Source organism: Amia ocellicauda, chromosome 2 (assembly GCF_036373705.1).
Source record: "Amia ocellicauda isolate fAmiCal2 chromosome 2, fAmiCal2.hap1, whole genome shotgun sequence".
NCBI classification, from domain to species: domain Eukaryota; kingdom Metazoa; phylum Chordata; class Actinopteri; order Amiiformes; family Amiidae; genus Amia; species Amia ocellicauda.
This window is the reverse complement of record NC_089851.1, coordinates 15,595,583-15,620,243: the sequence shown is the minus strand read 5'-3', so window position 1 is coordinate 15,620,243 and position 24,661 is coordinate 15,595,583. Positions and strand designations below refer to the sequence as shown.

Here is a 24,661-nt window from a genome sequence, read left to right as displayed (position 1 = left end):
ACACCATCCCCACCGTCAAACATGGAGGTGGAAACATTATGCTTTGGGGGTGTTTTTCTGCTGAGGGGACAGGACAACTGCACCGCATCAAAGGGACGATGGACGGGGCCATGTACCGTCAAATCTTGGGTGAGAACCTCCTTCCCTCAGCCAGGGCATTGAAAATGGGTCGTGGGTGGGTATTCCAGCATGACAATGACCCAAAACACACAGCCAAGGCAACAAAGGAGTGGCTCAAGAAGAAGCACATTAAGGTCCTGCAGTGGCCTAGCCAGTCTCCAGACCTTAATCCCATAGAAAATCTGTGGAGGGAGCTGAAGGTTCAAGTTGCCAATGGTCAGCCTCGAAACCTTAATGACTTGGAGAGGATCTGCAAAGAGGAGTGGGTTAAAATCCCTCCTGAGATGTGTGCAAACCTGGTGGCCAACTACAAGAAACATCTGACCTCTGTGATTGCTAACAAGGGTTTTGCCACCAAGTACTAAGTCGAAGGGGTCAAATACTTATTTCCCTCATTAACATGCAAATCAATTTATAACTTTTTTGAAATGAATTTTTCTGGATTTTGTTGTTGTTATTCTGTCTCTCACTGTTAAAATACACCTACCATTAAAATGATATACTGATCATTTCTTTGTCAGTGGGCAAACGTACAAAATCAGCAGGGGATCAAATACTTTTTTCCCCCACTATATGTGGCTCAGCAGATACAATCTCGGCAGCACAGGCTATTCAAAGGAACTTAGACTATATTCAGTTGTGGGCTGACACCTGGCAGATTAAATTCAATGTGGACAAGTGCAAAGTAATACATGCAGGTAACAAAAATGTCCACTATAATTACACTATGGGAGGAATAGAACTAGATGAAGTAACGCATGAGAAAGACCTAGGAGTCTATGTGGACTCCTCACTTTCTCCATCCAAACAATGTGGGGAAGCAATAAAAAAGGCAAACAGAATGTTAGGGTATATTGTCAAAAGTGTAGAATTTAAAACAAGGGCAGAAATGTACACACTGTGCAATGCACTAGTTAGACCTCATCTGGATAGTGTATACAGTTCTGGGCTCCACACTTCAAGAAAGATATTCCTGCTCTAGAGGCAGTTCAGAGGAGAGCAACCAGACTTATTCCAGGTCTGAAGGGAATGTCCTACTGAGAGACTGACGGGAACTGAACTTTTTTACCCTGGAACAGAGGACTCTAAGTGGGAATTTTTTTCAAGTCTTCAAAATCATGAAAGGCATCGACCACATCAAACCAGAGGAGCTTTTCCAGATCAGCAGGGACACATGCACCCGGGGACACAAATGGAAATAGGGCTTCAAGACATTCAAAACAGAAAACAGGAGACACTTCTTCACACAGAGAGGCGTCACAATCTGGAACAAACTCCCCAGCGATGTGGTAGAAGCTGAAAATTTGGGAACATTTAAAAATAGACTGGATAGGATCCTTGGATCACTCAGTTATTAATGGACACCAAATGAGCACGATGAGTCGAATGGCCTCCTCTCGTTTGTAAACTTTCTTATGTTCTAATCAGGTGGGTGTGTTCTGGAACCATACTCTGTAAAACATGATTGGTATTAATACTGTTTGATGCTGTCTTATGCAATAGCCCTTACAAATTGTGTAGATAATAGTCCAGTTGTTCAGTTTCACACAATTCCTGGTATAGAATCTCTGTGTGAGTCTCAGGAAGCTGGTATACTGGGCCTTTCCCCCCCCCACAGAGATCAGTCATGGACACCCCACATACAGCTCTGGAAAAGATTTAAGAGACCACTACAAGTTCAGAAATCAGTGTTAAATGGTCTCTTCATTTTTTTCCAGAGCTGTATAAGAACAGAAGAAAGTTTACAAATGACAGGAGACCATTTGATTCATCGTGCTTGTTTGGTGTCCATTAATATCTAAGTGATCCAAGGATCCTATCCAGTCTAATTTTATATGTTCCCAAATTTTCAGCTTCAACCACATCGCTGGGGAGTTTGTTCCAGATTGTGACGCCTCTCTGTGTGAAGAAGTGTCTCCTGTTTTCTGTCTTGAATGCCTTGAAGCCCAATTTCCATTTGTGTCCCCTGGTGCATGTGTCCCTGCTGATCTGGAAAAGCTCCTTTGGTTTGATGTGGTCGATGCCTTTCATGATTTTGAAGACTTGAATCAAATTCCCACTTAGAGTCCTCTGTTCCAGGGTAAAGAAAGTTCAGTTCCCGTCAGTCTCTCCTAGTAGGACGGGGGTACTCAATAGGCGGACCACGGTCCGGATTCGGACCCAGACGCAATACAATTTGGACCGAAGCCAAAATCAACATTATATAATTTAGTCATGATCCAAGCGAGTTTTCATTGGTGCGTGATTTCACGCCTATATTGTTTTCCTACTAGATGTGGTTTATCTATCTTCTGTGTCTGTCCAATCCAAAGATCCAATCAGGAGCTGTAATAACTGTAATCACCATGACAACTCACTCACTCGTTGGCCGCGCTGTGTGTGTGTGTCATTCGCAACGCAGGCGTTAATCCATCTGCGGTACTTCCTTGCTAGCGAAAATCATGGCGTGCTCAAAACCTGACAAAAAGAGAAAAGTCGATTCTGAAAATCGCGAATTTAAGACAGAGTGGACTGACAGTTATGCATTTGTGCTGCCGGTGGGGAGCACAAAACCAATGTGTTTAATTTGCAACGAGACGGTTGCCATTGTCAAGAGTGGTAATGTGAAACGTCATTATGACTCAAAGCACGGACACTTTGACCACAATTACCCGCTTAAATCTGAGGTAAGAGCCAGAAAAATCAAACAACTGCAATCATCATACCATGCAACATGCAGTGTAATAGTTAGATCAGCCACCCAACAAGAACGTGCAACTGAAGCTTCATTAAGAGTGGCATGGGTCTTAGGAAAGCACAAGAAACCATTCTCTGACATTGCATGAATGAAATAGCAATTGCCCTGTTTGAGGGAACTCAAAAAGATGACATCATACAAAAAATAAACCAAATATCTTTGTCTGACTGTCTGCTGTAAAGCGAACTGAAGTCCTTGCTGAGGATTTACTTGACCAAATGAAGTCTAAATGCAAAAAAAGGCTAAATGCATTTCATTGGCTTTGGATGAATCCACAGACAACACCGACAACGCACAACTTCTGGTGTTTGTCAGATTTTTTGATGAAGAGAAGGGAGAATTCTGTGAAGATGTGTTAGGCCTCACAGCCCTCCATGGACACACAAGAGGGGATGATATTTATGAAGCACTGATACAGATGTTGAGAGACAGAGAGATAGACCTGAAGCATGTTATTTCCATTGCTACTGATGGAGCTGCATGTATGACTGGAAGAGAGAGGGGATTAGTGGCACGCTTGAGAGCTCATCACCCTGACCTAATAGCATATCATTGCATAATTCATCAGATGGTTTTGTGTGCCAGTCTTGAAGAAAAGTATGCAGAGGTCATGACAACAGTAATGAGACTTGTGAACTTTTTGAGGGCATCATCTGCTCTGCAGCATCGCTTGTTGCGCTCATTCCTAACAGAGGTGAATGCAGAATTTGATGATTTGCTTCTTCACAACAATGTCCGGTGGCTTAGTAAAGGCAAGGTACTGGAGCGCTTTTGGACATTACGGAAAGAGTTGGAAACCTTTCTGTTGGATCAGAAGAGTGCAAAAGCAAAACAATTTGTGGAATTTATGCAGAATGAAGAAAACATTGAAATTGTTGCATTTTTATCTGACATTACCTCCCATCTCAATGATCTGAACATGAAGCTCCAGGGCAAAAATAACACAGTGTGCAACCTCACATCAGCTGTCTGTGCCTTTCAGAAGAAACTGGAGCTGTTCAAGTGTGACTTACAGCAGGACCTGCTTCACTTCCCAAAGCTTTTAAATCAAACAGCAGGAACACATCCTCATCACAATCATGCTGAATTCCTGGACAAGCTGATAAAAAATTTCCAAACTCGCTTTGGAGATTTCCCTCTGGGAAAACAAGTCTTACTATGCATGGAAAATCCATTCCTTGTCAAAAACATCGCAGAATTTTCAACTGAAGCCCTGAAAATCTGCCCATGGGCTAGTGCTGCTTCTCTTCAATCAGAGCTAATTGAGCTTCAGGAAAACCTTGCACTGCAGGAGTCTCTCTGTGACCCTACCACCTTCTGGACTAAGATGGTCCCTGCAGCAGGTGTCCCTTCCTTGCAGAAGGTGGCCCTTCCAATTCTCACCATGTTTCCCTCAACATATTGTTGTGAGTCTGCTTTTTCAACCATGAATATGGTGAAAAACAAATACAGGAGCACCCTCAGTAATGAACACTTACATCAGTGCCTCCGCCTGGCCCTCACACCTTTTATGCCCAAGTTTAAAGAGCTGGTGGCACAAAAAAGGTGTCACTTTTCACACTAATAAGGCCAGACCACATCATAGTTTGAACGTTTTGTGGGATTTACCACCTTTTTTGTTGGAGTTCTGTTTTTGGATTTTGACTATCACTGTTCCGGACCCTGGACACAAGGAAAATTTGGTGAGTGGACCTTTTAGGTTTCTAATTGAGTACCCCTGTAGTAGGACATTCCCTTCAATCCTGGAATAAGTCTGGTTGCTCTCCTCTGAACTGCCTCTAGAGCAGCGATATCTTTCTTGAAGTGTGGAGCCCAGAACTGCACACAATATCCAGATGAGCTCTAACTAGTGCATTGTACAGTATTAACATTACTTGTTATAAATTCTACACTTTTGACAATATACCCTAACATCCTGTTTGCCTTTTTTATTGCTTCCCCACATTGTTTGGATGGAGAAAGTAAGGAGTCCACATAGAATCCTAGGTCTTTCTCATGCGTTACTTCATCTAGTTCTATTCCTCCCATAGTGCAATTGTAGTGGATGTTTTTGTTACCTGCATGTAGTACCTTGCACTTGTTCACATTGAATTTCATCTGCCAGGTGTCGGCCCACAACTGAATATTATCTTAGTCCATTTGAACAACCTGTGCTGCCGAGATTGTATCTGCTGATCCACCTATTTTAGTGCCATCTGCAAATTTGACATGGTTGCTAACAATCCCAGAGTCCAGATAATTAATATAGATTAGAAAAAGCAAAGGTCCTAATACTGATCCCTGTGGAACTCCACTGACAACCTCACTCCGGTTAGAAGCAACTCTTCTAATCGACACCCTCTGTTTCCTATACATCAACCAGTTCATAATCCATCTACTTACATTACCCTGAATGCCTACAGCTTCCAATTTGAGGATCAGTCTTTGGTGTGGAACCTTATCAAAAGCTTTTTGAAAATCTTAGTATATCATATCATGTGCTTTCATGTGATCTACAGCTGAAGTTGCATATTCAAAGAACTCTAATAGCTTAGTAAGACATTATCTGCCTTGTCTAAACCCATGTTGACTATCTCTAAGAATATGGTTTTCATTAAGATGCTCCTCTATAACTCTAATAACTTTTTCCAGCATTTTACAAGTATTGCAGTTGAGACTGATTGGTCTGTGATTTCCTGGTTCAGTTTTGTCCCCTTTCTTGTGGATTGGTATGACATTTGCTGTCTTCCAGTCAGTTGGCACATCCCTTGTTCTAAGTGTCATTTGGAATATTTGAGTTAGATGTGTATACATTTCCCAGTACTGTTGGAATTGCACCATCTGGCCCTGGTGATTTGTTTGTTTTTAATTCTGCTAGTCCCTGTAGTACCTCCTCCTCATTTTTCCTTATCTCTCTTAGGGTTTGACTGGACTGGTTGTTAACCTGTGGCATGTTATCTGTTTTTTCTTTTGTAAAAACATCTGTGAAATACTCGTTTAGAACATTTGCCACATCTTGATCGTTTTCCAAGATTCTTCCATTTTTGCCCTTTGTCTGTTTCACTTCATCCTTTGTTGACCTCTTGCTTTTGTATACTTGGTGGTGTTGGCCTCTGGAAATTTGCTTTACTCTTTCCATCATTGTGGTCTAGAGGTAATGTTATTTGGGTTAGAATCTTCCATCAAGTTACTACCTTCTGGTCTTTGTCAACTGTGATATTTCGATAGCAGTTGGTTTTAGGGAATCTTAACATACTGTGCAGAACTAACATTGTCCATTGACCCAGATTCACAGCAAAGAGTTTGGGCCTCAAACCTCAGATGTGATCTGCTGAGAAGTGATTGAGCAGGACACATCAAAAAGTGTCCAAATAAACCTTTAGCAAGACTCCCTCATACAGATTCTCTGCCTGATATGAGTTGAAATTCTACACACTGGGATTTGTTGACCTCATTTACATTATTTGTAGACTTGAATAAGTTGAGAGGTAGCTTTAGCTTTAGCAAATTATTAACGTGAGTTAATTGGGTTAATTGTGAAACCTGTTTTGTGTGACAAAGCCATAACTCTACATTCTTGGTAGGTGTTCTGCACTTTAAACCTCAATGTTTTACACTAACAACTGGTTTCACACCTCTATTAGCAATACTTTTGAGCTACTGTATCTGAAATAACATTGGATGGTCTAAGACTTGTGCTAATCTGAGTCTTTGAAACCAGCCCTAAATTTATTAGAATGTACAGTTTTCTGTGAAGTGAAACTGATTATGTTTATTTTTGTAGAGTGTGAGCCAGCTTTCACCAGAGGGTCCTTTGCCACAGCTCCCTTTACCTTGTATTGAGAGCTCAGCAACGCGTGTCTTCTTTGGACATGACCGAAGACTGGCAGAAGGTAAATCTCAATTGAGAAATCTCACAAAGTATTTTATGTAAAGTATACAATTTTGTGTAGATTATTTGACTTTATAAGCTTTCCTAAAATTGATATTAAGATTTTAATTTAAAGTTTATGTAGCTCGGGATGCTCTACCTTGCCCCCTCCCCACCTCCCATGGACACACCTATAGACCCCCCCAAACAAACAAAAAACCAACAGGAATTTCCCATGATTTTCTGTCTTGTCCCCATTGTTTTGATAGGCCCTTATGTAATACAATTATTGAGAGAGTTGTTTTATCTACTAGACTACTCTTTCATGAATATTAAAAATATAACCCATTGATTACTGATGACTTAAGGCATTTTCTACAGTGATTCAGATAGTTATTTGGGTTACAGAAGATGGGTCAAATTCTAATCAGTCTATTATTTTTAATGAAATGTCGTGCACACAGCTGTTAGGTATTATCTTATTACTCCCACATTTACACCTTGTCATCAGTTTGCAAAGGTTTTGTCCTATTGAGAGGAAATTGTTGTAAGTGTGGTGATAGGTGTTTCAATCCTACAGAACACCTCCTATGATCATTATGCAACCTAATGTATGTCAAGTGTAGTGTGTCATCCTTTTGATTTTACATTGGAGATATGATCTTGCTCAAGATGGCATAGATCATGTGATTTTTGTGTTGAACATTAGATCTCATTCAAAAGAATAAAACCGAAAACCCTTTTTGGCATAATTTCCTGTTTTAATTGGAGTGCTATTTTAGGTTTAATTGCAACAAGTAGACAATAGTGTTTTTCTATCATAATACATGGGATAAGTTGGGTACTACAGCCTGGACGGCACATTGCTGATTCAAATTTCAAATGTGGTAGTGATCTTGGATGGCATGGTGTACAATTGGACATGTTCTGTGTTTGGTGGGATGGAGTCAGTGAGGGGATACCTATATAGTGTCCATCATTCATTTGACACAAAAGGACTGTTGTAGATCTACTGTGATTTAAGTACAAGGGTTAGAGATATGAAGAGACGTTATTTTAGAAAATAATTGTGTAGCCCTCTTATAAACAAAACTACATGATCGTATGACACTATGGATATACAGGAATTTCTCACATAAAGTGCATCAAACTAAGCTGTTTTGTTTGTGAAGTTGTGAGCCCTGTCAATGTAATACTCTGTATAACTAATGAATTGCACAAGACTGATCTATAACAGTATAGTTTTTCTCAAGCAAATATGGTAAATCTTGATCATAATCCACAGAAACCTCTCGAAGACTTCATCATTCTTATCCCCATGGACCATATGGAGAATGAAATAAAAAATCTCGGCAGAGGTCCAACACATGAAACATCACCTATAATCGGAACCACACACTTTTAATAATCCTCTGTGTTGTGGTGAAGTTAAACCCCTGCACACTGGGCTAATTACTATCAAGAACACACAACTCCCTTTTGCAGGATTAGTTCATTCATGGGTGTCATCCCAGAATCCTGGGGTTGATGACAATAGCTCTATTTCCTCTTATCTTTCTCTGATTAATCTTTGGCTTCAGACAATCTCTTAATATCATCAGGACAACTTAATGACTGTCTCACTTGCTCTTTTCTCTCCAGTCTTCTACATCAGTTTTGTTTAACTAATCTCTGTAAAGTGAGTTGCTTCCTTATATACCAAGTCAGTATAAAGCTGCATTTTACTAGTGAGTAGGTGAGACAGTTCTGTATATGCAATAGGAATATTTGCAAGGTAAAAAAATAAATGTATATGGCTTCCCGTAATTCATTATCTTCACCCCCCCCCCACTCAATTATTTGGTCTGCTGCTGTAGTCAACTACCTTCCACTGAAAAGTGTCTTAAGTGTTTTTAAATGCATAAGCTTTTTATGCAACAATATAGGTCTACCTGTATGAGAATCCCTCATCAAACTATCAGCTTAGGTATTTTTTTGGAAAAAGTAAAGAAGGGAAATCTAAATTTAACAGAGAGGGCATGAGTCTGTTAGAATAGTTGTCTTGATACAATAGAACTGAGAACATTTAACAATGCCTTCTGCAGATGGTACTCATTATATTACTTATAGTGTCATAGGTTAAATCCACTACCTCAGGTTTTCATTTAATTTCTAATTGCTTATTCATTAATGAGCATCGATTTTGATGTAACACTTTACAAGTTAAATATCTCCATAACAAATAAACTATAATAGTTTTATAGAATAGATTTGATGTCAGAGTAAAATTATTTGTATTAGTTTAACATAACCATGAAGAATATTTGTTCAATTCTGACAAGGTGTTTTTAGTTTTTGTATCCAATATTACTAGCCATAAAATGTGTAAAAATACTAGCAGTACACTAATCTAGAACAGAGGTTCCCAAACTGTGCAGTCAGGCACAGATTACCAGATTTATTATGGAATCGGTGGAGCACAATTAAGATGAGTCAAACCTGACATCTGAAAGCTGCAAAAACAATTCGATACTTTTTGAACTTCTGCTTTGTAGTTTTAGTTATACTCATGAAATGTATTCTGTACTTTCTTCATGCTGTGAATCTTGCCCATGTAATATTTATATTATTGGAATACAATAAGTAAATGGAGATGAAAGAAGTGTTGAGAATATATATATTCTTGATCTCAAACTTGTATGGGTAATATTGCCATTAACTAATATTACACAGATGTCCTTAAAAGCTAGCTATGTACTAGATTCTTTGCTTTGGAAGATCTTTCTGTAGCAAGTGTAGATGTACATGTCATGCACAGATCGCTTCTTCTTTATTTATTCTTATTTATTTTCCCCCTGCAGGAGTGAAGCAAGCTGCTACTCATGTCAGCCTGGACCAGGAGTTTGACAGGGATTTATCACAACAGTGGAAAGAGCTTGAGGAACAGGTTGTTGCCATTGTCAACAGAGGAGCAGTCCCAGTAAATTTTCAGCCTACTCAGTATTGTCTAAACAGCCAGACAGACAATTTGCGGTTTCCAATGGCTGTTGTGGAAGGTAATATTTACAAAAAGGAGTTTTTTTTTTTTTTTTTTAATATATCTTCATCATTAATCTATTCTTGGGTTGACTGAGATGCAGTGTACAGATATACATGTGTAACTCCACACTAACCTTAAGCACATGTTAATTCATCAATGTGATAAGATATAAGGTATATTAACATACAAGATGGTTAAACTTAATTTTATACAGTTTCTTCGTAGTTATATATTTTATCCATAATCTTCTGTTTAATATTCATATCATTAAGCAACTAAACCTGTCATGAAAATTATTTAAAAAAAAAAAAAAAAAAAAAAAAAAAACAGAAAAACAATGGTGTTAGAAAGTGATCTACTGTCATTGATCCGAAATGTTAAAGGTATGTCCACTATGTATGAAAAGCTAGTAGATAAAAGGTAAAATGTTTTATCACTCCTCAACACATTGTAAAAGGTAACCTTACATTTGTTTGGGAACAGTGAAGGATTTTGTATAGGTAAGAAGCAATTCTCCATTACTAAGGTTCATGTGTCCTTGTTAATGTAGCATTTCCCAAAAGCCTGTGCATTTCTTCTTAAATCATGGTAATGACTCCAGCAAAGTTACAAGGACTGAAGTGATAATGCTGAGATTCGATACAGGCTTCAGGAGTTTTGGCTGGCTCTAGCTAGGTCTAAGGCTACTACTGTTCTAAAGGATGTTCCGTATTCCTGAACAGATATGGAGTCTCGAGCATAAGAACAACATATCTCCTATAGATCAACAGAAATAGTAGACAAAGTAATAAAATATTGCTCTCGTTTTCATTCTTTTCTCTCCACATTCAAAGACATAAAACACATAGTATACATTTTGGCATATAAATTGACGCATTCCGTGCACTAGTACCATTAAGCAGGCTAATCTCTCTACATTGACCTACATTTGCATTAAATACTACTACTTATCCTGAAACATGCAGAAGTAGAGAAGTGGGAGAACATGCATTATGCAGTATGGATTCATTTATAATACTTTTTTAGGTGGGCACAATTGAATAAGCATTGCTATTTCTGCTTCTGAATTTGGCATTAGAGCATGCACACTGGTTGTATTCTCATTATGTCCAGATTACCGAAAATAACCAGCCCTGGTCAACACCAGTGAACACTCTTTTTAAAATGAATGACTTGATCCACTACAGCCCTAAATTATTTTTATTTATTTTTAAGCAGACGCCCTTATTCAGTGTGACATACAGTTTACACACGAAACACTTTAAAGCATTATAAAACTGCAGTATTACAATCAGTACAAAATACAATGAGTATACATCTTAGTACAATGAGCTAACAAGTGCTAATATAATGCAGGTATTTGCTAAAGGAAGGGGTAGGCATAGGAGAAGTTGCAGTAAAATGAATGAAAGTGCTATCGATACATAAGTGGACAGGAACATAAGGAAGCATAGTTTAAGAAAGTGCATAATAGCAAGTGCTTTAGAAACCCAGAAGATTAGGCTGCTGTGGCTGTAGGAGATCTCGCTCTCTCAGCTTGCTGGGATCAAGCTCTGCCACGCTCCATAGTCAGCGGGTGTGGCCTCGATTCTAGGCCCTGCTTTGGCTGGTGGCCTACTAACCTCGGCACCCCACATCACCCGGTGTCCTCAGAAACCCCAGCACACATGGTGTGGTTAAGCCTACAGGCCTATGCGGCATTTGTATCCTGCGCCTGGTGTTTGGAATATAGTGTTCTGTTTGACAACAACAACAAGGTTGCGTCTGGTTGGTGTTGCAGTGCCCCCGTGTCCATAAACGTTTGTCAAGTGGAGACGCACTTACAGCAGCGAGCCCATTAGGCGTACCGTTCCAATTGTTGTGTGCCCCCTGGTGCAAACTGACCGGTGGCCCCTGCCACGGCAGCTGCTCACCCTGTGGCAGCCGTGCCCCCCCTGCATGACAGCTAGCCAGGGTCTACCCTGTTACAGGCCTTACATCCTGGCCCCCGACGGTCCGGCATGGCATGCGTCAGGAGGACAGCTGACATACCTCCGCCCTGTATATAGTTAGTTCATTATTGCATTGTGTTGCGATTTGATTGTCATGGTAGAGCCTTGCGTTGCCAGGGGGTCCACATCTTCAATTATGTGCTGGCGCCAGAGAGAGAGTTGTCTCCATACACGCGTGTCTCTCCCTCTTCTGACTGAGAGCTTGCGTCAGGGTGTACACTAGCTAGAGGCTGCTGTGCCTCCTAGCGGCAGCATCATAGACCCTCCCCCTCGGCCTCCTCCGATTGAGGACCCTGCAGTGGTGGTTCAGGTCTTTACAGATGCATCCCTGCCACGATCAAGCATGCCGAGTCACGGTCACTCTGGCGTGCTGGAAGGTACTCCGTTGATGGCGGAGCCCTTACAATTTGACCCTCGGTCTGCCACTGAGTGGTGATGATGACAGACGCCTCCAAACAAGGTTGGGGAGCAGTCTGCGACGGACGTGGTGTCGGCGGCAGGTGGACGGAGCCCGCATGGACCCTCCATATCGATGTCCTGGAGTTACAAGCAGTATTCCTCGGACTGTGTCATTTCCTGCCAGTCCTACGTTTGATTGCCTGGGGTCTGTCAGACGCGGTAATAGCCACTATTCAGTCGGCGAGAGCTCCCTCTACGAGGTCGCAGTATTCCTACTACTGGTGGATGTTTAGCACCTGGTGCCAAGACTGCAGTCAATACCCAATTAATTGTCCCATAGGGGTCGTATTACAATTTTTACAAGAGCTGTTGGACCAGGGTAAGTCCCCATCCATGCTCAAAGTGTGTCTGGCAGCCATCTCCGCATGTCCTGTCTGGATTGATGGCGAGCCCCTGGGTCTCATTTTCTGGCTGTGCAGTTTCTGAAGGGAGCTCAACGGCTTCGGTCTCCTTGCACCCCTTCACTGCCTGCATGGCGCCTTGATGTGGTGCTGAATGCATTTTCCCAAGCCCCATTTGAGCCACTGAACTCAGCTGAGCTGAAACTAGTGTCATTTAAGACTGTTTTTGCTGGCAATCACCTCAACATGTGAGCAAGTTACACGCCCTGTCCGTACACCCATCGTGTGTCCGTTTTGTGGGAGATGGTTCCAGGGTCATGCTACGGCCTAACCCTGCGTTCCTCCTGAAAGTGCCGTCTCCATTTTATGTCAGCATGTCTATTAAGTCTGGTTTTCATCCTCCTCTCTTCACTTCAGAGCAAGAGAGTCCGCTTCACCTGCTCTGCCCTGTGCGGGCCCTCAGGTGCTATTTGGAACACACTAAGGACAATCGGCAATCAGACCAACTGTTTATGTCTTATGGTGCATGGACACGGGGCCAGGCGCTTTCAAAGCAGCGCCTCTCGCATTGGATTGTGGACAGTATTACAATTTTGTAAGTCGCCCTGGACAAGGGCGTCTGCTAAGAAATAAATAATAATAATAATAATAATGGCGGCCTACGAGTCCACCGGGACGCCAGTGCCTGAACACCTGGTGGCCCACTCGCCTCGGCATTGCCACAACATGGGACCTTTTTGAAGGCACCCCGTTGGCAGACATTTGTGTGGCTGCAACTTGGGCTTCGCCGCTATGCCTGGTTCTACAGGTTGGATGTGATGGGACTGGTCCCTTCCATTGTGAATCTGGTGTTGGCTGCAGTTGAGCCCTAGTAGCCCACGGGCTCTGGCTCCTAATTTCCTCTCCCAATCGGCCACTGTTAAGGGCATCCTGATGGAGCTATTGAAACGTGTCTTCCCTTCCACCGGACTATGCCTTCCAGTCGAGCACACATGAGAGCTGCTCCTGCCTGTCAATGTGTTCCCAGGGTCTGTCATGTGGCCTACAGGTACATTGCCTTATGAGGCCACCCTGTATATCGTTTGTTTATTATTGCATTGTGTTACGGTTTGATTGTCATGGTAGAGCCTGCTGTTGTCTTGCATTAGCTGCGCTAATAGGTGACAACTACTCCCGTGTTACGTGGTGGTGCATGATCTGCTTCCTGCACCCCGTGATATGTGTAGTTGTTTTGACAGCACAATGGAGCTGGCTGCTCTGTACCGTTCAGTGAACGTGATTTTTCCTGTGCTGCGCGGAGGCAGCATGAATGTTCCTGCTTGCGACAGTTTTGTTATAAAGTAACCCTTCCCCCTTTGGCAGTGCTTCCGACTTGAAAGATAACGATCGGTTGCGAATGCAACCTCAGTTATCTGAAAAAGGAAGTACTGCACAAGGGTTGCAAGGTCGCACGAGAGTCCTGGCTCCCAGCAAAAGAGGATGAACCTACGCTGACATCACGTTTTATAGAACAGGAAGTGGGAAGGGACCTGTTCTGAGTGAAGTGTGCAGGGGCAAATGGCAGCTTTGATAGTGATGTTTTCAATCTGGTTCCTATGGAAGTGCACAGAAACCCCTCCCCCTTGGGCAGTGCTTCCTTTTTCAGATAACTGGGGTTGCATTCACAACCTATCATTCTCAATAATATCAATTTCTGATGGGTTAGCCTCTATAATCAAAATAGCTTTGTACATTACTCATGCACTGATGGAAAGATGATAATTAGTATTGCATTAGTATCTCATTGAAACACTGCATTCAAATACAGCTCTGGAAAAAAAATGAATATACCACTGACATTTTTTCTTAAATCAGCATCCCTACATGTATGGCAGCCATTCCATTCCAGTGTCTGTTGAATTCCAACACAGGCACACCTCATTCTACTGAATGAGGTACTGATTATGTGATCACCTGAACTAAATCATAAAGTGGCATAAAGTCACCCAACATCAATGTGAAAGACTGGTGGAGAGCATGCCAAGATGCATGGAAGCTGTGATTGAAAATCAGGGTTATTCCACCAAATATTGATTTCTGAACTCTTCCTAAGTTAAAACATTAGTATTGTGTTGTTTAAAAATGAATATGAACTTATTTTCTTTGCATTATCCGAGGTCTGACAACACTGCATCTTTTTTGCTATTTTGACCAGTTGTCATTTCCTGCAAATAAATGTTAATGACAATATTTTTATTTGGAATTTGGGAGAAATACCAGAAATGTTAATTTTACCTAAACACATACCTATAAATGGTAAAACCAGAGTAACTGATAATTGTGCAGTGGTCTCTTAATTTTTTCCAGAGCTGTAGTTGCTCTGAAATGCAAATAGATCTTCAATGAACACCCTTGAACTGTATATCAGATTTAAATATATACAAAAGTGCATAATATTGAGTGAAACATAATGTGAAAGGTGTTTGTGCAGTTTGTGCAGCTTTGCTTCTGCTTACTGGAATTTTAAAGAAGTATTCTAACTGTATATAACAAATATGGGCATCTCCAGTCCTTGTAGGCTGCAATGTTCTCTAGATTTTGTTTCACCTTCTTAATTACTTAATTGAACTTGAACTTAATTGAAATTTGAATAATAAGTTGGATCACCATTCATTTCCAGCTCTTAATTACATGGTAATTGAATGGTACATTGAAAACCTGCAGGAACCCAACCCAATCCAATTAGAGTGGTTAAGGTTAAAGCTGAGGTTAATATTTTAAGGCTGATACAAGTCTTTTAAACAAATCTGAATATTTTGGGTGTTTTAAATGGTGATAAAGTCCATGTGTAGAGGTGCCCTTGAATTGTGCAGGACTTAATATTTCCAGGGAAATTTCAGATCTACGACTGGTAGCATGGAGAAAAATGTATTTGACCTTACATTCTCTATGATTTCATAAGGTATTTTAAAGTTTTAACATTTGTTTTGGTTTACTTTAGAACCCATCATTGTTGAAGTAGTCTTCAAAAACCCTCTGAAGGTTCCACTGGTCCTCACTGACCTTTCACTTTTATGGAAGTTCCAACCCAAAGACTTCTGTCGACTTCAGAATGGGGAGGCTAAGGAGGTGATTAGTAATGAGAAGGATGCACATATGAAGGTAATCCCTCAAGAAGTGTGATGTTGCATGCTGTTCAAATTATGTAGTTTGCTCAGTGTTAATAGATGTAAAATGTATAACCATGAATCTGAGTTTTAATGCGAATGTGGAAGGTGGTGCCTATAATAATTCTGAGCACTTTTTCTGTCACTGCCGTACCTCAATAGATTTAATGTCCTAGAAGTAGCTGGGGTACTTGCACTGTCCTTTTGCTTTTAGCTCGCTCATTGGTCCGCTCAACTGATTCAGCTGATTGTTGAATTACAAGTACCATGTTGGTCTGAATGTTTTATTTTTAATTATTGAAATAATATGGAAAATATGCTTAATTGGGTCTTTTGTAGAATATAAACTGTGTATCCCAAGGTTTAAATTCTGCACTTTTCACTATATATTAATGCATTTTGTCTGCCTTTTCATGGTTTCTCCAAATTTTCTAGAAGAGGACACTAACAATAAAGCAAGTGAATCATTTTCATATCTTGGCATTTCATGTCCTATACAAACTTATTTATACTTTATACTTTATACAAACTTTATTTTTACTTTATAACTCATCGCCTAGAATTGAACCTTTCTTGCAAAATATTTTGTCGTTTAAAGAACGGTTCAAATCTTGGTAATACAGGATGCTTTTTGTTCACCTGTTTACAGAAGTTGAGATGCCAGTGGCAACAAATCATAAGCTGCAATTTGCCAACCTTTCTTTTCTGAGGGATCTTATTTTCTCCTTTCACACTGACACAGACTTTGAGGCATAATTCAGAGATAATCAGGTTGGAATAGCTTACAAACCCTCCGTACCTTCTGATCTAAATTAATTCCTCATCCATCCCACTCATTTGGTTATGTTCAAAATGCAAAAATAACTTGTATTAAGACTAAGAAGAGATTTCATTGTTTTCTCTGTTTTTCAGCCAATGGTGAAAAATGATGTAATTGGCACCGAAGTAATTCCAGAATTTAACATGAGCCATGAAGAGACAAAAGTGGTATGTTTCTTATACATATTTTTAGCTAGTTATCAACAAGTCATTTTTTTACCGTAAGTTAGAATAAGGTATAACGTGATGCACATGAGATGGAATCTCATTCAATAAATAAGCTATTCAGTATACAATTGGAATAAAGTTTACTATGCTTTTGATTTAAATATTGCTTTTGTATTCAATATTTCAGTATTATAATGTATACATGAACCACAAGAAACTTGGAAACTATTATTATTATTATTTTTTTAATTGACTCCTGATATTCAATGAATAATACTAGCCATAATTGTGCCATAACTATTTAAAACAGCTTAAAGTATTTTATTTTGAGAAACAAACAAACACACCTTGAATCCTTGGCATTTAATTACCTAACCTATTTCCTCAGGCACGCTTGAAACTTTTCCCTCATCAAACAGGAGAGCTGCACATTCTAGGCGTTGTTTATAACTTGGGTACTATCCCATCTCCTAATATGGTAGATGGAATAGACAGCTTTGCTGGGATACAGACAGAAGGTGAGCATTTTATTCAGTTTGTTTCACATTAAGCTAGAAAGTTTTAATTTAAAGAAGAAATGCATGCTGAACTATTTTTCTTTTTTTTTATTATTTAAGTTATTTAAACTTAGGGACTTCAGAAAATGATGTGCTTGACCGCTTTGTTTCTCTTCTTTTTGAAAATGATTAAAATACAGTGACCAATATCTTTTTTTAACATTGTTCTATTTTTAAGTGGGTTTTGGGTGATCGCTTGTCTTCTGAAAATAATTACTCTGCATCTTTAAAGGTAAAATACTTGATGCAAGTGTTGATCTACTGTTCAGTTAAAGTTTAATTATTCTAGAAACCTTAAATCTCACAGTTGGTTACATGTTTAGAAAATACTGTTAACTGAATACCTTAGCTCAAGTACATGGCAAGATCGATTTGAGCATTGTAATTTTTTTCCATTAGCTGTTAATTCCGTTTTAATATAGTGTCAGAAGGTGTCTGTATTTCTCTTAGGTCTCACTCTTTCTTCCTTTCCAGGAAATCTTACTAGCAATGGGATGTCAGTTCGAGGTCGTCAAGACTTGGAGATTCAAGGGCCTCGCCTGAACAACACTAAAGAAGAGAAGACCTCTGTGAAGCATGGCCCTGACCGCCGTCTGGATCCAGTCATTACACCGCCAATGCCATTACTTGAGGTGATGTTCATTTGTGATTAACACCAACCAGAAAGTAAAACCTGAATAAATCAATAAACATTCCTCCAAATGATGCCTTCAGAATCTACAATCTCTTTGCTGCTGTTTTTATTTTGTATTGTTTAGTGCTCTTTCAAAATTTCAAAGCTATCTAAAAACAAGAAACAACATAGGGAGTGCAATATGTGCTGAAAGCTGGTTGTCTATCCCAAATCCACATCCAGCAGTCGTCTCCAACTAATTGAAGACACCACTGGTGAACTATATTAAGTGCTGTAAATGTACTAAATTAAATAATCCTCAAGTGTGAAATGTTAATATGAAGACTGCATACACTGAATTTAAATAACAACATCACAGCAAAATAAAATATGATCAGCAATCATTAGTCACATTTTGCTTTGTAGAAATAATTTTGATTCTAATTTTTTTTTTTTAGGTTTTCTTTATAAATTTTCCTACTGGACTTCTTTGTGGGGAGATAAGAAAAGCATACGTCGAATTTGTGAATGTAAGCAAGGTCCCTCTAAATGCATTAAAGGTTGTGAGCAAGCACCCAGAGTTTTTTACATTTGGAAGCCATTCCGCACCACTGACGCCACTGAGCCCAACCGCATCCGAAAACTGCAGCGCATACAAGACCGTTGTCTCGGACTCTAGTTCTGCGTGCACAGCAACAACTTCGCTAGTGTCTCCTGTGGACTTTGGGGTGGGGTGCGATAACCCTGGCCTTGGAGTAGTGGACATACCGCTGCCAGACTCTGTGCTCCTGCCAGGAACCTCCATTCAGCTGCCCATGTGGCTGCGAGGACCTGATAAAGAAGGTGTCCATGAAATCAACTTCTTGTTCTATTACAAAAGCACAGAGAGTACTTCTAAGCTGAGGTGAGTGGGAAAAAAATCTGAAAACAATGTATTACTCAAGACCTGAATACCCCATTTGAGAGGCTTGTTAACTATCTCTTAATTTACACACATTAATATACAGATTAGCAGAATTCTCAGATTATCAGTTCCAGCATGCCATTGAATCTTTGGCTTTTGAGGGACCTGTAACCTTTGCATAAAAGTAAAAAAAAAAAAAAAAAAAACATAAATGCAGTCATGTCTTTAGTATTAAAGACTTGAAGTGTTTGTAGAAGATTGACATTGCTGCAATTCAAAGTACAAATCCAGCAGTAGAATTTCTTTAGAAGAGGATCAAAGTAAAATATGTATTGACCATGTTAATCTTGCCTCAGTCTAAGTAATTTAAATGTTATGAGTCTATAAGGAGAAAGCAAAACTAAAAGGAATCCAGTTTGAGAACATTCCAAGTTGCTTACATCAAGGAATGGGTGGACAGGCACTTTAACTAATTTAATGGTACAACCTTCCCCAAGAAACAAAAGCTTGGAAGTTGAAAGTATTACCATGTCAGCATCAAAATGACTTGCCTTTTTACTGACTGTCATGTAAACTGCACTACAGGGATAATAGTTCAATGGGAGTGATGGTCCTTTACCAGTACAATACAAGGACTCAAATTTGCATACTAAAAAGCTAAGAGCAATGTAATCTTTTTTTTATGTTTTTAATCTTTTTTATTTTTTATTCTATGAACCTTCAGTCATAGAGTTCTGCGGCACACAGCGGTGATCTGCACCAGCCGGTCTCTCAGTGTGAGGGCTACGGTGTGTCGGAGCAACACTTTCCAGGATGACGATGATGGAAGAAATGGCAACATGCTTGTTTTCGTGGATGTGGAAAACATAAACACTGTAAGTTTCCTCATTTCATGTTATTTTATTTAGATATTTTTTAATGTATAGTGCTTTTTAGCAAGCATCTTTCTTTTTTAATACAAGGAAATGTAATGTTCAGTGATTAAAGAGCAAGCAGCAAGGAATTTCTTCTACATTGTGAATACACTTTCATCCTGCAAGGTGTCAGTGCTTTGGTCATTCTTAAATCTCTCTTAAATGGTCGAGGATTGAATGATCCAAGCAGATTTAAAGATTTATTCCTTGAGATGTGAAAATGAAAGATGATCACTATAGCTTTTGTAATTATCATTTGACTGTCATCTTTGTCTTGACTGATGATCCTCAGAAATGCTAATTTCACAGATAATTGCTTGAGCACTTTCATGTGTATATATGGAATATGGTAATAATGAAGTTTATTGTAGTAACTATTTTGTAATGAGTGTTCCTGGAAGTTTAACTACATCTCTGCTTTTTTCAGAATGAAGCAGGTGTCCGGGAGTTTCACATTGTGCAGGTTTCTAGTAGTAGTAAACATTGGAGGCTACAGAAATGTATAAATCCTTGTGAAGATAAAGGTTTGTTGGCCATTTTTAAGCTCAGCTCAAAGTTTATTCTAGTTTATACTTCACTTTTAGGCATTGTGATTTATTTATACATTTTTTTTTTTGACGGCTTAAATTTTACAGTAACTGCATAGAGAACAATATGCTTTGTTATTGCAAGCTTTATTTTCATAGGAGAAATGTTGAATGTTTAAACTTGAATTACCTTTACTTGCATTTCATGTTCTTGAATGGCACTTTTTCAGATCTTGAAGCTCAAATAGTTAATAATGGACTTAGCATTTTACAGTATTGATCTGTATATTCCTAAGGCATCATGCATTTCCAAACCACTACAGATATTTCAAGCTACACAATTATTTAGCATTGATGGCACTAAATTAAACATTCTCTAATTATTATTGTTTAAGAAACAAGTGCAGTTTTTCCAGTGCCTAAAACCGATCTTTCCCAATTTTCAGTTGTAAACCCGTCTTTAATTAAAAGCTCAGTGTAAAGTATGGTTTAATGTCAATCAGCATTTTTTAGCTTTCAGATTATTTACTTCTAAATGTGTATGCTGTGCAGCCTTTTCTTATAGCACATTTTTATGCAATTATTAAACCTTTTGAAAGAGGTGTCTCATCTTGAATGTATATAATGCTGTTCTATTAAATGTATGTTATAATCTTCTTTAAATATTTTAATTGTGTTTTTATTTTGGGAAAACTTCACAACAGTATGTGTCTTAACAGATGCAAAACTTTCAAGCAGAGAAAGAGGAAAACTGTGCTTCAGAGCAACAAAATGCAAAAGTCAAGAAGGTAGGTTACAAAACAAAAAGGTCTTATGGGTTTGAATTAATCATGATGATTTATATAATTTTATTAATACAAAATCTTTACCTTTTTTTCCACAGCTACCTCAAGTGCTTTAGGGAAGTATACATTTACGGATATAAATTTAGGAAATGAACAGGTGAGATGTTTCCCTTTTGTATAATGACTTGTCTTTTGACACATTGTTTAATGCAGTGATAATCCTACTGTTTCTATTAAACATTGAAACCAGTGACAGGAGCTTTGTCATTATTTAAAAATAAATTGTAAGTTTTCAATAAAACATGAAATTCCTGTATTAAAAAAATAATAATTCAAAATTCACAATGACTTCATCGACTATATAACAGTGTTTACCCTATCATTATACTCACGAGTCGCCCGCCTTCTTAGGGTTCTTGTATATTATTATGACTTATTATTTTTACATATGTTCTTAATCCTTTGCTCTCTGTATCCTTTGTTAGATAATCAGTGCTACCACTCCATGTGCTGACTTTTTCTTCCGAAGCTGCCAATCTACAGAGTCAAAGAAAACTGTGCTGTCTGGGCAGCCTGCACACGTGTCATCAAGGTGGCAGAGCAATGATGTAACAAAGGTGGTGCGCAACTGCAATGAAGTGGATCTCAATATCATTGTGCTTTGGAAGGTATGTTCCAATCTTTGCATTCAAGGCTTCGGCATGAATGAGTCTAAACCTTTTTTGTCAGAATGTGATTTAATCTTTCATGTTTATATATTGGAAAATATATATACATTTTATTTTATTCTCACAGGCATATGTAGTTGAAGACAACAAGCAACTGATCTTAGAAGGTCAACTCCATGTAGCTCTTCAGACCATTGGAAATGAAGTGTGTTCCTTGTCACAAAAGCAGGTACCTTTTTCTGAGAATCCTATTTTCCTAATCAATCCTAATGTTTAAACATTATTCATTTATAAATCCTTTGCAGCATTTTATTTAAAAACTTTAAAACCCAAAGAATGAAAGTTTTCACACTAAATATCAAAGAACGCTTGTAAACATTTCAGATAAAGAGCTGCATAAAATAAAAAAGGTTCACCCTGACAATTGTTCACAGCAGCTTAACAAGTATGAAATCAAATTTCCATACATTTGTACGGCCCAAACCAGATGTTTCTGCTGCAAAAAGAGCATATCCCACCTTGAGTACTTGAGCATTACCTATGGCACTAGGTCCTCATCCCCATAGCTCAAAGGAAGGGGATATTTTAATGCTTAATTGCATTTAATTATTACATGAATATTAATGTAATGAAGGTAAAAATAGTTTTTTGGACAGGAACTTCAAATGTGGAACCTCATGTGAGGTTCTTTGTCTGAGTGCTGTAAGGTAGATCTAATGCCTCAGTTCCACTGGCTTAAGTGTCCATGCCGTGCCGTGCCGGACGCGTCCCAGAGCTTTTTCTGTATAACCAGGCCGTTGCGAAGTCCGTCCCTCTTATGGGAGGAGTAGAGCGACCTGTGGGTTTGGTTTGTGTTTAGTTTTAAAAACTTGAGAACAACACTATGAGTGATACAGCCTGACGTGGAAATGACTTTTGTCTGTTTTATTCTTTATGCTTTACATGGTTGTAAACAGTGTAATAAATACACGTTTCTGTTAAGAGATATTAGGAAGAGCTAAACGTGTATAGACAACATTATATTCAGACAAGCATGTCCCCATAAGAATACGTTTCCATGTGCAACAAAAACACTAAATAGCAAATATGTATTATCGTCATCATTTGCGCTAGTATATATGTATTTTAAACTGCACAGTGTGACTCCCTTAATGTATTACTCTTTCTGAAGATTTGTAACTGCAAACAATACTTTTTGCCGTATTATTTATAATTTACTTAACAGACGTCCTTAACCAGGGTAAATTACAGTTGAAACAAAATACACACGTTTCACTATTAATCATCCAGCTACAAACTAAAGTGTGCATGTTTCAATCATGGCGTTTATGGATGGATTTATTAAACCAGTCCTTAATGTTTTAGAGGGAAACCCAGATCTGCTGTATTTATTTATTCATTAATTTAATTTGTAAATGGGCACACGTTAACTAAATCATGTTTGCCTTCATACTGACTGTCTCTGTGGATCGTCCCTGCACACCATTCACAAAACGACACCCTGAAACACTGTCCAGTTGTTCATAAAATATTAATACAATCAGCTGCTACCACTCCGATTATTATTCTTCAGTTTATTTTTACTAGTCAGGACACTGCACCGGTCCTGTGTTAATACACTCTGATATTAACTGTAAGCAGTCATTGTTTCTATATGTGGATTTCACTCCATGCTGCTAATAAAAAATAAAATGGTATACGGCACTTGAGATTATATCTTCCGACGGGGTCCAACAGACGAGCTACTGTAGCTCAAATTGCTGAAAAAGTTAATGCTGGTTCTGATAGAAAGGTGTCAGAACACACAGTGCATCGCAGTTTGTTGCGTATGGGGCTGCGTAGCCGCAGACCAGTCAGGGTGCCCATGCTGACCCCTGTCCACTGCCAAAAGTGCCTACAATGGGCACGTGAGCATCAGAACTGGACCACGGAGCAATGGAAGAAGGTGGCCTGGTCTTATGAATCATGAGTTCAAGGTGTTGACTTGGCCTCCAAATTCCCCAGATCTCAATCCAATTGAGCATCTGTGAGATGTGCTGGCCAAACAAGTCCGATCCATGGAGGCCCCACCTCACAACTTACAGGACTTAAAGGATCTGCTGCTAACGTCTTGGTGCCAGATACCACAGCACACCTTCAGAGGTCTAGTGGAGTCCATGCCACGATGGGTCAGGGCTGTTTTGGTGGCAAAAGGGGGACCTACACAATATAAGGCAGGTGGTCATAATGTCATGGCTGATCAGTGTAGATACCCATGTATCAGAATGAAGTCCCAGTCTAAGTGCCTGTATTTAAAGAGATACTCTGAAATGTACATTGTTTTTCAGTTTTTGAAAACCTAACTTTTTTTTTTTTTTTTTTTTTTTAACCTCTCGCAGTTTACTGCTTACCTTTTTACTATTTCGGGCTATTCACTGGACTTGAACTGCTTAAATTTAACAATTGCCTGTACTTCCACAAGTTAAATCCCTGCTCACACATAATGTTGCCAGAACGGCAACAGTTGTGAACTGTGTGTTACTAGCTGGGATATCACTGACTAGCAGCTCCATTCTGCTGCTTGTTGTAGAATGGTGCCGAATCACCCGCTCTTTGGCCAGAGACCTTAAATAAAAACAATGGTGCAAAAATACTACACACGGGCCCCTTCAGATTCTCTTACACTTGTACACTTTTATGTAAATTATGTATAAGTAATCGGTAATCTCTTACTTTTTTAAAAAGAGTATCAGTAATCAGAATACTCGTCTGACAGGAGTAACGTAAGGGAAATACAAGCATCAGAATTCCGTAATCTGACAACGTAATGCCGCTACTTGTATTCCATTACTCCCCAACCCTGGTCGTAATGCAGGTTAGACTCCGATTTTAAGGTGTGTGTGTGTGTGTGTGTGTGTGTGTATATATATGTGTATATATGTATATATGTATATATATACTTATTTCCCTCATTAACATGCAAATCAATGTATAACTTTTTTGAAATGCGTTTTTCTGGATTTTTTTGCTGTTATTCTGTCTCTCACTGTTAAAATACACCTAC

The 24,661-nt window shown here is 39.1% G+C and overlaps 1 protein-coding gene across 6 annotated transcripts in view; it reads left to right on the top strand.

Annotated features, from left to right (window-relative positions):
• trappc8 (trafficking protein particle complex subunit 8) overlaps nucleotides 1-24,661 on the top strand; it is a 59,232-nt gene that overhangs the window by 18,164 nt on the left and 16,407 nt on the right. For 3 of the 6 annotated variants that reach the window (XM_066719605.1, XM_066719603.1, XM_066719601.1), the window contains 13 exons: nucleotides 6,621-6,729; nucleotides 9,548-9,742; nucleotides 15,498-15,658; nucleotides 16,576-16,650; nucleotides 17,039-17,168; nucleotides 17,682-17,839; nucleotides 18,279-18,724; nucleotides 19,449-19,599; nucleotides 20,066-20,162; nucleotides 20,870-20,953; nucleotides 21,049-21,107; nucleotides 21,436-21,618; nucleotides 21,746-21,847. In XM_066719605.1, the coding sequence (XP_066575702.1) occupies nucleotides 6,621-6,729; nucleotides 9,548-9,742; nucleotides 15,498-15,658; nucleotides 16,576-16,650; nucleotides 17,039-17,168; nucleotides 17,682-17,839; nucleotides 18,279-18,724; nucleotides 19,449-19,599; nucleotides 20,066-20,162; nucleotides 20,870-20,953; nucleotides 21,049-21,107; nucleotides 21,436-21,618; nucleotides 21,746-21,847 (1,950 nt within the window). The remainder of the gene's footprint in view (nucleotides 1-6,620; nucleotides 6,730-9,547; nucleotides 9,743-15,497; nucleotides 15,659-16,575; nucleotides 16,651-17,038; nucleotides 17,169-17,681; nucleotides 17,840-18,278; nucleotides 18,725-19,448; nucleotides 19,600-20,065; nucleotides 20,163-20,869; nucleotides 20,954-21,048; nucleotides 21,108-21,435; nucleotides 21,619-21,745; nucleotides 21,848-24,661) is intronic. The other 3 variants (XM_066719604.1, XM_066719602.1, XM_066719606.1) reach the window with 1 other exon arrangement.